We start from the raw sequence: 15,509 nt of genomic DNA on the forward strand, positions 1-15,509 counted from the left end.
CAGTGTAGCGTGGTAATGGTAAGGGAATCAAAGCCTGTGATTTTATCAGTGCAGGAAATTCTGTGTGAAAATTCCATCCACTGATGTAGGTCAGCAATTCTCCTACAACCTAATGGTCTAACTAAATTAAGTTGCTGTAACATGGAGGAAGGTAAATGACCTGCCCAGGGTCATGGACTACTTATATAGCTAATACCTGTCAGAGACAGGATTGAAATTCTTTAAATATCAATCCTGCCCCTTCCCCTTTCCTAAAATATATTTGGGGAGGGGGGAGAGAAGAATCATTACTATACTGCCTTCTGGAATTTTTATATCAGATGAAAACCATGTACCAGCACTCTCATTTTGTCCAATTATATCACATCTTATTTAACATACCAAGACTCCAGGATAGACTCTTTGAATGATAAATTTGATTAATTTCTATGAAGAAGTCATTGCAGAGAAAATTGAATTGACCTGAGTTTATACGAGAGATATAGAACATGTAAACCTTTTTCTCATTATCACAGATGTTACATTTTATCATTACTTTACCATTTACACTGAGGGAGGAAGGGGAAAGGGAATCTATCCATTCTGAGACCAGAACAAAGATACTGAAGTACTCTGGCCAAAATTAGTATAAATAGACTTTATTGAAGTCATTGCCTCTGTACTGAGACCAAAGATTGTGTCTACATAAGCACAAGTTGTAACATTTCACAACTTCTAAAAGGAATGTCAACAATTACAACGATCATGCATACCATGGTCGATAATCACATTTTAGAAGCATTTTCAACCATTTCTAAAGAAATGCTTATAACATTGTTATATATATAGAACTACTTTCAATAAACTGCAAAACATTGATCGACTTTTCCAGTATGAGCTACAGTGTCAACACAAAAGGGAGGCATAAATGTTTAATTTATGAAATCAGAATGGAATATTTACTGTAAAGAAAAATTAAAAAGCTTTCAAATAAAGGCCATTATTGAACCAATGTGAAGAGCACAACTTGAACTTTGAGTTCATTCATCTTTTAAAGCTGTCCTCTGAATAACTCCAGTTCAAAGCACTCAATTCAGTACTGTGAATACTCCTTGGACTGAAGTTTGGCAATGATGCGGTCCAATTGTCTCTTTGCTTCACACTGTGGGAAATTGCTCATATCATAATATTGAGGGGCAATTTTCACCAACCTGTCAATAAATAGTTAAAAGTTACTACATCAACATTTGATTAAAACACTTGTAGATAACAGTTGTTACAGATGGTTATACTGATGGACACAATAAAATCTGAAAATTTAATTCATTAATAAAAATGCATGCAAAATATTTCAAGTATTCCAATATTAAATAATAATCTCAAAATAAGTTTTAGAATGTGTAATAAATTTAAAATTCCTCTCAAATCTGTAGTCCTAAATGACACTTCCACATGACTTTTAAATAATGACAAAAGCTCTCGTCACATTACCAAACTAAGGGGACCTGAAGTACACAGCATCTCTCAGTATCTTAGGGAGATACTCTACCAGCTTTAAACAGACCACTTCCTTCAACTTTAATGTAGGAAACCTCTTACTTTTAAGTATTAGGGATGACATCTACTGGAAAATTTATTTAATCAATTACTTGCGTTAAGACAGCAATGTTCTACATGTTCAGGTTTCAAAAATGCTTTATCATGAAGAGAGAGAAATTCCACAGAAGAGGCAAAGAAATATCAAGTGGCACTATTCAACAAGTTCTTTCATGTGCTGAAGCCAAGCATGCTGGACAAAAACTGGTGTCTCCCCCAAAGACTGGATTCTGGTAATAAATAACCAGGGAGTTAACAATTCTACACTGAAACAATCAGCATTGGTTGCATTTATACAGCAGATAATATTTTTACCAACATTGCTATCAATTAGGATGTTAAATCAGGTTTCTGTTTGAATTTTTTCATAGAAATCAACTGAACTGCAAACCTCCACAAAAGTAATTTAAATTGCTAAGTTACTAACATGGAATAAGGAAAATAAACATGGGACACAAAAAATTATCTCAGAATTTATTACTGTTCATCCTTCATGACATCAGGAACATGATGCCATGACTTGCAACTGAAATGGATTTAAGTGAGAGAGAGCTGTGCAAAGTTACCAGCCTCACTTTCTCCTCCAGAGTCATCTGAGTCCAGTGGCAAAATATAGATCAGAATAACTGGAGATAGCCAACCTCTACCCCTGCTTAGAATACTCCACTAAGAAATAATTCTTTATTTGTTAATATAGATGCCAACCTACACTGGGAGTTCCCTATACCACCAATGAAATCACAGGTCTGGTAGAGAGTAAAGGGAATGTACCAAATGGCACAGGATCCAAAATCTTTTAAGAAAAACATTAAATTAGTTAGAGCAGGAAATGGACAGTAAGACTATACTAGTGGGGGAACCTCAATTTACCCTTCTCAGACCTTGTAATGCTAATGAGAGTTAAAGATCTTCTCCACTCAGGTCTGCCCATTAAGGGAAGCTTGATTAGGGGAGGCCCACACCTTTTCCTAATTTCTAATGAGGCACTGGTCCTCAAGCGTTGTGATGCCCCCTGGCTCTGAAAAGTATATAAATACTCTGAGGTGAGGTATTACTTTGGGGCTTCACTCACTGGAACTGCTTGTTTGGCCAGATGAGACTCTGGGCAGCTGCCAAGGAGCTAGCCCCCCCCATCCCCCTCCACCCTGCCCCGAAACCCAGGTGTTGGTGCTTCTCTCTCTGGTAATTATATATGTATGGTTAGACAGCTGAACCAGTCTGTTGATCTGCAATGTATGTATTGCTTATGGTCAGAGAGTTGGAAGCCCTGTCTGATCTCTCTGAAGTTCAGGGTGCTGACTTTTTCCCGAGTTAAGTGATATACATTAAGATATATGTGCTTGATTAAAGTGATTGCTGACCCCTCAAAAGTTGCCTTCTTTTTAGAAAAGTAGATCTCAGAACCTGTACAACAGGCCTTCCTGTGCTTGCCGGGGGGGGGGGGGGGGGGGGGGGGGGGGTCCTTGCTGATAAAGACCTACATAAATCTAACCATGAAAGCAAAATGAAAAGAGTAAGGGGAAAGTAAGAAGAGAAGATGAAAGAGAGAAACAAAAACATAAAGAGACATCTACTTGTCCCTAGAGTTGGAGGTTATTAGGTTCAGTCACAGGCAACACAGGCCATAATACAGTGCTTCAGTTGGTAGCAGTATAATTAGTTTATAATGAAAAACCTGTTGGTGTCTCTAGCCACGTAATATACTGTGCACCCCGCTTAGACCAGCTTTCTTCACTTTTTAGCTTTCAGCTTCCACTGAGTGAAAGATAGCAACTGTGAAGTCCTTTGGCTAGTGAGCAGCAAAAGAAATTAGTTGTGAACTCTCAGTCACTGTGTGATGAACACTTCACATACAGGCGGTAAGACAGGCATAGTGAGTCAATTTTCCAGGCACATCAAGTCAAATATCAAGTGTGCAAAAAGGAAAAAACAGAAACATACAGTAACAACTGAGAGAAGACCTTAGATAATAAAATACAAAATGTAATTCTTTATTCACTTTGAACTTGCTAATTTATAAATTGATTAATCAGTACATTCATTTAGCATACCCTTTTACTAAGGGGATTTGTTCTGCAAAGTTTGGATTCAGTAGAAGGGCTGCATTTGAAGACCTACAGGGCCACCCCTGGTCTTGAGGCTGCAGGTTCCCCACCCCTGACATAGCATATCAAAGACAGTATTTACTATTTTTCTACCACACGATTCTAAGGTGGAAAAAAAAACAAAACACTGAAGATAAAAACATCTGCTTACCATTCTGGTTTGATATCTGTACATGTCCGGATATAATTCTTTGTTGTAAGGACAAATTCATTGTAAAGCACCCATTCTGGCTTGTGGTCCAGAACAGTTGAAGGATGTAACTGCACTACTTGGTTGTCCTTTACAGTTAAGTAATGCCCTGTTCGTTCCAAATGCGCCACCTAAAACCAAAATGAAACTAAATCAATACAATGCTTCAGGTGCATTGAAAAGTTAAAGTGGTTTAAGAGATACTTATTTAATCAATTATAGAGATCACCTCCAATTTTTGTTGCTTCAGATTTCACTGCTCCCATCATGTAAACTACCTAATGAAGGCTTCTTTTTATTCTTTTCTTTTTGCCCTCTCTTTCGGCTACTTCTAGTACTAGAAGAAAACATGCAGTTTCCTGGAATACAACTCAAAAGATCAGTTATAGAGTCAGAAGATACCCGAAATCAGTACTACCTGGGTGGTTTTAAACCTCACACCTCTGAGCTTCAGTTTTCTACTTTGTAAAATGAAGTGATCAGAAAAAGTGACCTCTCTAAGGTCCCTTCTTGCACTAAATTTTATGCTTGCATGACCTCTAATCATAGAGTTTATAGAAAGTAGCAGTGATGTTATTTTATAACTAATTCTCACCAAAGAGGTGAGGAGGAGACTGAACTGATCCAAACTCAACAAACTTGGTTTTCTAGCCTACTGGCAGATTAAGGATAGCATTTGGGGCCACGAAAATACTTCAACAGTTAACAAGTGATATCTATCTAAAGCAAGTCAAAAGTGCCAGATGTCTATGGGACACGCAGGAGGAAACATTTCACCAAACAGTGTGATACAAGATTGGGGGCTCAAGAGAAAGTTAAGAATTGGATATGAATTTGTGAGAATTAATTAGATGACTAAGAAAGTGTTAAAGGGGGTGGGGGCAAGAGGGCACAGGAAGGGTATGAAATATACTCTCAGATGGAGATGAAACACAAATAATGATCTAGCAAAGGAGACTAAGAAACAGTGAGAATGTGATAGAAGGAGGAAAAATAAGCAGAGAACAATTTTACAGCAACTCAGGGAAGAGCATCTAGGAGAAGGTTGTTTAATAGAGAGGCCTAGAAGGACGAAGAGGGAAAATAGATTTCAATTTTTCTTACGTTCAGAGAAATATTAAATGTATTTAAGAAACACTTTCTTAAAAAGTGGTTAATTTTTTTTTTTAAATAGTGATTAAAAGGGTAAAGCTTTGATTCTCTGCAAAAGATACAAAAACTAAGACCTCTCCTCCCAACAATGATATATAAATGAGATGTTATTTATTGTGGGAGGTTCTGGTTATTAGATCTAACTACCTCAGATATAAAATCAATTAAGATGGAGTCTGTAAAAACAACCCCTATGTACACAGGTTATATTAGCACTTTTTGCAGTAGCAAAAAATTAGAGATAAATAAATGCCCCTTGATTGAGGACTGGCTAAATAAATTGTAGTTAATAAACAGAATGGAATGTTACAGTACTTTTAAGAAATTACGAATATCATGAATACAAAGAAGCATGGCAAGACTTACATGAAGTGATGCAAAACAAGAAGACACAATCAGAAAAACGATATAAAATGACTGTAAAAATATAACTATAACCCCCCGCCCCCCCCAAAACAAAACCAAATGCTGCAAAGTAATCATCCTTGGACTTAAACGAAAAGATAAGAAGACCTCTCTGGGAATCTCTGAGTGTGAATCATTGTATATAAAGTCACACTCATAGCAGTACCAACATTTTCCCCTAGCACTGCTACTGCTCTTCTCATCAACATGTAAGTCTCTCTAACACTAACTATAAAGCCTTGCAATTTACAAAGCACTTTGTTCCAAACAACCCTGTGAGACAGCTAGTACAATATTAGTATCCCATTTCACAGATGACATATGATGTAACTAAGGCTCACTCAGCCACAAAGCCAGAAATTACACATTTAATTTTCTTCTCAAGTCTCTGGACTCCGAATTCAGGGTTTTTCCCACTAAAAATTACTGCCCCTCTCAATATATTCCATAATGTTTGATGAAGACATACAAAAACTTCTATCAATTTTTTAGTTCTCACTGATAGAATGATGGTGCAAAACAGTAATTACACAAATTAAGTAAAACAAAGTGATAAGGAAACTAACGCTTCCAATTTCAGACTGGTTCTGAAATAAAGTAATGGCTGAACAAAATTATCATAGTATCAAATCAAGTGTTTCAGTAAAAAAAAAAAACCAAACCACAGAAGCTGAATGAGTTGACCCAGGTCACATAAGAGTGCGAAAATTAGGACAGCACATGGGACAAAATCAGTTAATGTCTCAGGTCTTTCTCTTCTATAAAAGGATGGAACTAGATGAATTCTAAGATTCCTTCCAGCTCTGAAGAAATCTTAGGATTCTATGATTAGATTCCAGATGAACAGATTACTTATTTACTTGTTTGATAAAGTATGTCATTCAAAATTTAAAATATAATTTTAAAACCTAGTGAGTGTTATGTTAATATTACATACTTTATAATAAAAAAGCCAACTGGAGAATTTAAAATCTTTAAGGGAAAAGATGCTTAAAATATGATAAAAAACATTCTCACAATTACTTCCTCTTCTCATTTCCTTAAAAATGTTACTTTTAAAAAACCAGTGATATCTTAAATAACAAAAGATTATGAAGATAAAGTTAAAATTAAATGAGGTGAGGATAAGGTAGATTATCTCCATTCCCCACCAGCCCTCTCAATCTTTGGATATGCTGTGTTTAAACAAACTCAACTAGATATAAAAGCAAATGGATAAGCTCCAAACATACTCATCATTTCTTTTCTCATCAAGTGTTAAAAATGGAGTAAAAAAAACAGCGTTGGTACTGCTTTGTATTTACTTTAAGATTCTTCTGTACAAGCACTCTATGGTGGTTAATAAGGTCTATTTAATATTTTTAAAGAACTATTTTTAGCCTGGAGAAAGGAAGGCTAAGGAAAGACATACAAAAAAAATCCAAATAAAGAGCTTTTATATAGAAGATGGAAACTTAAAAAATTTTTCTCCTACAGATAATACCAGAGGAAATTACAGCAGAAAACATTTAATTTAGAAGAGTTTCTTAAGGGTTGAAGAAAAGAACAGGATAATATAAGCACTTGTGGGGTTTCTTTCCCGAAAATATAAGGAAAATCAACTATCTTCCAATGTCCTAGAAGACTTAAGGTCGTTTTTGCCTTTGTATTGCAATGGGTTCATAAGCAGATTATTCTAAAACAGACTAGACACATATTATTCATATGTTTAGTACAATCAGTAAAATCACAGAACGAATAAGAAAAAGCAATGAGAATTAAAAGTATAGGTACAGTTTCAGATAATTCTTGTGACACAAATGCAAGGACTTTATACAAAGAAACATTTTCAATAATTCTACTGTGCAACAGAAAATGTCCTCATCCTTGTTTCTCTATTCAGTTCATGCTCACAAAAGCAAAAGGCTTGGCTTCCTTGATATCTCTGATATTATCAGTTGACATAATTTGTCCTGTACTATGATTCTGTGGCAATACAGCTTATATAAAGAATACATATACACACAGAGAAACAGTTGTAGATAGGTATAAACTGACAGAAACACACAGAAAAGTCTCTTTAATTCTGGACAGAAAGGATAAGGCATATGTGAAAATAAGTATGACACAGGGCATACTTCGATATAGAGAGATACCTAAAAAGCTGTTAAGGACATTAAGGGAAGCACAAGATCAGGGAAAGCACCTGGAAAAGTGGCTGGGACTTGAAGGGATGTATTTTAATAGGTAGAGATGTGAAGGAAGTACATTCTACGGATGGGGGATGGCCAGGAGAGGGCATAATGAGATTGAAGAACAGCTATTAGCCCAAGTTGAGCAGAAATGGAATATGTAAATGAGTGGTGTTTAACGAAGACAACTTAATTGCAGGTTAAGGATTTTGATCTAGAAAATAACTAAAAATTTCAAGCATGGAAGAGATATGGCCAGATCTCTAAAGTCAGTTCTCTAAAGGATGGATTAAACAAAGAGTCTTAAGTTGGGAAGTCTAATAGATTAAAGAAAGAGTCTTAAGTTGGGGAGTCTAGCGGGTAAACAAACATTTATTTGGCTCTTACTATGTGCTGGGCACTGTCCCAAGTGCAGGGAATACAAAGATAGGCACAGTCCCTGCTCTCAAGGACATTCCAACATGTAAAACAATCATAAATAGCTATGTCAATAGAACAATATACAATATTGTAATCTCTACGAGGGAAAAGCATAGGGTGGGTGGGATGGAAAAGTGAAAGAGAAGAAGCAGTTACAAGGATCTGGGAACTGCAACTGCTTGAGGAACAATGAGAGGAAAATTTAATTTCTGGTAATAAAGAAAGCATTTAAAATCTGACACCAAGAAGTTTCCTTCAAGGCTTGACCTTGCTCGACCTGTATAGAATACTGACATTTTCCACATGAGTACAAATATCCCCTCCAAAAGGGAAACCAGAATGAAGATCAGCTTGCAATTCTCCTCTAGTCTAATTATAAACAACGTTCAGGGAAGCAGTTTCAGGAATTATGTGGATTTTGAAGTGGCACATAAAGCACTGGAATGAGTAGAATCTGACTCATTAAACCTAGTTAAACTTTCTGTGTTCAACAGCTGCTGCAAAGCTCAAGCTTTGCTTCTAGTTATAAAATTAAACTAGATTAAGGCTAAAAAGAATAATTCACAAAGTATACTTTTGCATCTCAGGGTTATCATTATGTGAATATCAATAATCATTTATAGTACAACATAGTCAACATTCTGGTTAGGTGAGTTTCCTGGTTGTTTAGATAAAGAAAATATAATTTAAAAAATTTAAGTATTAATGCTTTTTCATACTTTGCAAGTAATAAATGTCAGTTTTATAGCTTCATAATGATCAGATTGGCCATTTGATACAATTCAGATTACATTAATAAAACTACAATTTAAGTATGCATGATTTGCAATGCCAACTTTGACATTTTATTGGATTAATTGGTCATACATTCTTAGACACAAAATTTCTTAATAAAAGCTCCTGAGACATCCCGACTAAACAACCTTTAAAGAGCAATTTTCACTGAGTCTCTTAAATTCAGTTTACATTTGAAGAATTAAAGGCCAACTAGAGAAAAGCAAAGAATACCAATGTGAGCAGTGGACTTTCACCTTATTTTTCTTCACATACCTGCATAAAATACCCAGTAACCAAAGCTTTTCTTATATTAATGTAATAGTCTCTGCTTGTGAAATCTGTACTTCTACGAGGCAAATTAAATCTGTCCATGATTCGCGACAGCTGCTGGCGTACATTGTCTGCAGACATCAGGGACCTGTAGTTAATGAAGTTGTCATAACACCACTGAACCGACTCATGATCTGCAATGTGTAAAAAAAAAAAAAAGGGGGGGGGGGGGGGGAGAGAAGATATGTATCATCCAAACAATTTACCTAATTAAGAAAAAAAAAGTGTAACTAAATGGTCATCCAAACAAATCAGAAAAAAAAGGCATTTTCTGTACCTTTCTAGAATATGTGAAAAGCCACTTATAGACTCATGTCTCTAAAGAGTAGATGCCATAAATTCTTTCTAAATCCTTACCAAGTCAAAACAGAGATGAAACACAATTTCAAAAACCATCGATTTGTTTGAATTATTTCCCCCCATGACCTTTCAGGAAGCAATTTTCATACTAATCAAAATGACCAAAAGGTAGGAAGGCTCTAAGGTTCAAATTCTGTCTTTGCCACTTCCTATATGACCTCAGGCCAGATACTTTATGTCTCCAAGACTCACTTTCCTCACCAATAAAATGAGGGGGTTGGCCTAAATGACCAAATGGCCCTCCAGCTTCGGTTATAAAAATACCTAGGTGACTGTCTAAATGATTCCATTACAAAATCTTTGCTTAAGTTCAACGGATTAAAACCCAGGACCAAGAAATTTATTTTCTATTTTGAATTGTGATTTAATTAGCTGCAATGGAATTAAATCCATTTATAAATATTAACTTTAGATCTAAAATTAGAAGAGTTCTAATAATTCACTTCAGTCACACATTCAGATTATAGATTTAGCACTGGAAGGGAACTCAGAAGTCATCTAAGCTTCTCTCTAAATAAGGAAACTAAGCGACTGATTCATGGTCAAGCAACTACTGAGTGCCAGGAGAGATTCAATCTCAAGTTTCTCCTGACTTCATGTCCAGGACTTTTTCTACTATTTCACACTGACTTCTAAGAATTCCTAGCTCCTATGATCACTCTACCATACCATACCATATGGTCTACCCCTTACCTAGGCAATGGCTGTGCAACGCTGTAAATGTAAAAACCAAAACTGTCGATGCCTCATCCTCCCTCTCCTACACTTAGATACCACTATTACCTAGACATTTACACATTACCTGGACAATTAAACATTCTCACTAGTGGCCCATGTGAATCAAGATGACAAAAAATTTATTGAGTCTTTTGTCACAAGAAGACATAGCTTTACATGGCATTGGAAAGGCCCACAAAATATTTAAAACATAATCTTTACTCTAAAATACTGTTTGTGCATTTAAATCCCCACTTGACAGACTATTCCTCATGAAATAAAACAGAAGTAAATTGATTTTGGTATATTATAAGGAATACAGAGTTACATCCATATTTCTCAAAAAAAAAAAAAAACTGGGTTATTTGCTTGAGGCTCTGACTTCTTTAAGAAAACTGGCTATGCTGAAATGGAGAGAATGAATCTTGAAAACCAAAACAATCAATTTCTCTAATATTCCCTCAAAAATTTACAACTATGGCAATTTTTTTAAATTTCTTTGTGACATTACTTCAGCTTAGGTAATTAATTTGTTGACGTTAACAGTCAAAAATAAATGAAACAAAACAAAACAAAAATTTCTCGGAATTATAAGTCTAAGGTTCCCTTTAAAAACAAATTCTCATTAAACTCCCAAAGGCCCAGTCAAGAGGTAAAGCAGATCACAAACTAACTTTAACAAAGTAACTTTGGCTAAGGTAAGTGACCAACTCCGCAAGTCCTAATTTTGGCTTATTTATTCTGCTGGCAGAGCTTGATAAATGAAAGTACAAAAAGCTAGATGCCTTAACTATTTCACTGTATCTCAAAACTATTTTCATTGGAATATTCTTTGCTATGAGAAATGGCAACATATAGAAGATACGTCTGGCCTCAGAATCAGGCTGAACTGGGTTCAATTCCTGTTTTTGACACAACTAGCTGTGAGACCAAGGGCAAGTGAATTAACCTTTTGGCAACTTTCTAAGAGGATAAATTGCAGGGCAGCTGCTAGGGGAGTTTTCTAAACCTGAAATTACAGGGTCAGCCCCCTTCTCTGCCAAAAGATTGAAAAAAATCTTAAAACTATTAGGTCTACTAATATGCATATAAGCCTTGACATGAAAAAAAAAACAAAAGCAAAAAAACCAAATCAAAACAAAAAAAACCCTAACCATACAACTTAAAAAAGATGAGAGGGAAAGATCAACCTAGCAGAGTGTCTTTTTCTGCCTAATTAATGGCAGTGGCCCTCACTGATGTGAAAAACTGAAAATCTGCACACCCAATTCAGAAGAGGCAGGTAATTTCCAGGAGTTAATGAGAAGGGAGAGTTATATAGGAAAAAGAATCACAAAAAGGAGTCAAAGAAAAAATTAATTATTGACCTGACTCCTTTCCTGAGTAGTAATGGACAAATTACATAAATATCATTGGGACTGCATGGTATAAAAAAGTTAACGATTTAACATTTTCAAAACAATTAGAACCAGAAGCAAAAAAAGTATTCAGGGGACTATTATTTTAATATGATCAGAAACATATACAGCAACAACAGTATTAATATCATCTTAGGGAAAATTAAGTTTTCAGTCTACTGATCAATAACCAAAATATGATCACAGTCTGGTATTAAGCGAGTACCACAAAATTCATGCTTTACATTGAGATTATTATTTTACTATTTTGATGTATTCACTATCCTAATATCAAGTGAAATCTCAGGACCTAAATAATGATTATCCCTTTGATGAAGTGCTTTGTAAAGGCAAAAATATAAAATCATTTTCTTACAAATATCTGTCACATGGACTAGCAATATTTGGCAATTTTTAAAATAATTAAAATAAAAAATTTAGTACTATTCAATTAATATTTAAGATGTCACTTTAATGTTGGAACAGAGGCTACTAAATACATTTAGCCAAAACAAGATCTCCATTTTTTTTTACCCCAGGCAAGAGTTTAAAATAACTGTGGATGTGTTTCCAACACAAAGGTCTCATTAATGTCAATAAATACACAAATGCAAAAATGAATAAAAGTCAAATGAAAAGAGAAATCAATGTTATCACTTGACATTTAGGTAAAAGTGAAAAATGAATGCAATTAAAACTTACTTTGTTTAAACGCGTGGTAAACGTTCAGCAGTGTCAGATGATCTCCATCTATGTGGGCAAACCTCATCTTGGCTTCATCTGCCGCTTTCTTGGCCTCCGTGGGGCGAACAAAACACTGTGGGACTAAACAAGGTTGGTATGGGCCCAACACAAACGCCCATATCGATGAGTCACGCATTCACAGACAGAGGAACAAGGCCTAGCTAGGTCAGTTCACAGAGCATAGGGCAGGGCAGGATGGCCTCCAACTGCATCTTGGACTGTTTACTACCTTGATTTGGTACATCAACACCTAACCACATCTGTAAGACAAGAGGGTTTCAAAGCTACAGAGTACCTGATTATTTTGACTAGAACTAAAAGTAGGCATCAAAACAGCTATTCTGAAGGCCATCAAGATTGCTAAAAGTATACAAGGAGGAGGGCTCAATAGAACTTATTTCAAGAACCAGTGCTGATAGCTCTACCAATAACCAGAATTATGGTGACAACGACCTTTTTAGCTAAATATATCTCTTCAAGTAAGAAGCCTACTAAATAACACAAATAATTTAAAAACTACTTTACCACTGCTGTGGTTATAAACAATTTTTACAACTAGTCCTATTTGCCACAATTAAATGAAAAAGATCTAAAAAGTGTTATATAGCTGTCACCACTGGTAGGGTATTACTATAAGCACCGGTGTGCAGAAGCATATGTGAACAAGAAAATATCAGGAGAAGCTTGGGTTTTGATGGTAGCAGTAGTGGTGGAAGGTTAAACCGCCCTTTACTATTATTTAAATTAAGGAAATTCAACCAAAAGGCTGGGGGGGATTCAGCCTATACTTTCAATATTTTAAAGGACCAATAAATAGAGAATACTAAATGAAGATTTTTAAAAATGGTATTTGGAAATCAATACCCCCAAATAAAAACCAACACTCAATAATAGAAAAGTGGACACTGTAAGCCCATGACATTCATTATTTCAAGGGTCATCAAAATTGCCAGTAAGGTAAACCCAGTATGTATTTGTATGAAGTCCCAATCTTGATTCAAATAAGCTAAAGTCAATACAAGGTGTTTTTACACTGCGTTAAAAAAAAAAAAATACAACTTTCCTTAAACCACTTTAGCAATTCCATACTCATGAGAATATAAAAAATTAAATTTTTAACAAATTGGGAGCCTTTTTTTTAACACATTTTTTCAACTCTTGATTATCAATGGATATATCTTTAATGATCATCAATCCAGAAGGAAATGGAACTAGCAGACTTGTAGACCAAATACACAGTCAAATAAATTACTCTTTCCCATAACCTTTTTCCAACAGAAAATAAAGACACATTCATGGTAAATATCTGAGGTCTGACTTAAATTAATAGAAGCAAGTCAAATAATTGAAGCACAAAAAAATTCACACTGCTGTGACTGCGTATCAGAAAGTTAGTGTGGAAAACTGGTCACCATAACTAAGGAACGGTGGGAAGGAATAGCATTATATGAAGAGAAGGCCCTTGTTTTTTGCACAGTTTATGTCAGGACCTCAAAATTTCTGAAACAAAAATTTTTAAGATGGAAAATAAAGCATGAGAAGCCTGGCAAGTTGTTCATGTTCAACAGTCCTGCTGTGTTTGTTCACTAATTTCTCCCCAATGGCCTATCCATGTATTGCTGCAAGTACACTCAAACTTTGTGATTTCTATGGTGAACTATGTAACATCATTAAACAATCATTTCATGCAGAACATCTATTACTGACCAGGACCATGAAAAGAAGGGAATTTAAAACAAGTTGGAAAATTTCAACTGAATCCAAATACTAATTTCCTTAAAGAGTTAACTTTCTTATAAACTCTAAAACTAAGTTCCAAAAAGAGGAAAACCTTAGAAAACAAAACAGGCAATAAAGAATGAAAATGACGGGGGAAAGGTAGGTGAAGCATAAAAATAACCTGTTGCTTTTTGCAACCACAAATTCTCTTCAATATGGGGGAAGATGAAACTAACTGGAGAAACTAATAAAAATAACATATAAGAAAGGCAGACAACAACCTACCACCACCTCCGCAATTAAGACTACAATTTAATTAAAATGATTAGATTCTGCCCTGCCCATCTGCTCTGAGTCTGATCAATTATAACTCTGGGAAAAAAAACATTTTAGCTAGTTCATAAATAAAAAAAAAATATAATTCACACCATTAATATATGCCACAAGACTGAACTAGGCCATAACTTTATAAAACATTTTTGAGTTTCTCTTTAACAAATTTAGAAGTAATCAGGAGAGGGCTTACATTGCATAAGGCTTTTAAATATTTAAAACCATCATAAATAAATAGCCTGATTACCACAATGAGCAGGTGTTTTTAGACATAAAATCCATTCTCCCCAGTATTTGAATCTATAAACGCACAAGTACCTTAGTCATAGGTCAGTTATATTCTGTACAAAATCTTATCCCATTATTTTTCTACTGGAAATGTCACTTATCTACCACATCAGCAATTTACAGCTGTAAAGCTCAGTATTAATTTCTTTACTGATATTTCCTTTCTTGCTTTTGTAATATTTATATCCAAGTTGGTATCATTTCAAAGACTGAGCTTTACTCAAATGGATGTTTCTTTCTTGAATCAATGTCTGGCTTGCAAATTTAGACTTTTACATATTAGACATGCCTTATAAAAGTTTTTTTTACCATCATGAAGTACAGCCATTTAAAAAGACTGAGTTAGATTTGAGACTTTTGTTATTGTTACTCTTTTTATTCTTTCACAGCAAAAGTTTTTAATTGATGTTCTTTTCAACTGGCATTATTTGTACACAATCAAGAGGATCACTATAACAGTGTTCAAAACAAGGTCCTTCTGGTACTAACGACAAACCCAGGGAGGTAAGTCTGTAAATGACCCACCTTGTTCAAAATTCTGAATTATGGGATTATAACAGTTACTGTTATAGTGAGGTACCTGTATTATTTTTTTTTTACACTTCGGCAACTTAAGTTTTACCAGTATTTCAGAGTTGATTATTTTTATGTTTCATACAATAAATTATTTTGCTTTTTATAAATTTTGTGAAGATTTTATTCTTCAATTTAAGTAAATATGTCCATATACAAGGTATTTGTTCTTTTTGAGAATATATATCAAACTATCACGCTAGAAAAAACTACGTGATGTCCACCCAAAGTGGAATTTTTTGGGTGGAGGCAA

The 15,509-nt window shown here is 34.9% G+C and overlaps 1 protein-coding gene across 1 annotated transcript in view; it reads right to left on the reverse strand.

Annotated features, from left to right (window-relative positions):
* Positions 1-622: 622 nt before the first annotated feature.
* Positions 623-15,509, reverse strand: part of DHX15 (DEAH-box helicase 15) — a 75,855-nt gene continuing 60,968 nt past the window's right edge. The window contains exons 11-14 of the mRNA XM_072620379.1: positions 12,302-12,424; positions 9,069-9,259; positions 3,832-4,001; positions 623-1,190 (exon numbers count right to left, since the gene is read on the reverse strand). Of these exons, the coding sequence (XP_072476480.1) occupies positions 1,073-1,190; positions 3,832-4,001; positions 9,069-9,259; positions 12,302-12,424 (602 nt within the window). The 3' untranslated portion in view covers positions 623-1,072. The remainder of the gene's footprint in view (positions 1,191-3,831; positions 4,002-9,068; positions 9,260-12,301; positions 12,425-15,509) is intronic.

Source organism: Notamacropus eugenii, chromosome 6 (assembly GCF_028372415.1).
Source record: "Notamacropus eugenii isolate mMacEug1 chromosome 6, mMacEug1.pri_v2, whole genome shotgun sequence".
Taxonomy (NCBI): Eukaryota; Metazoa; Chordata; class Mammalia; order Diprotodontia; family Macropodidae; genus Notamacropus; species Notamacropus eugenii.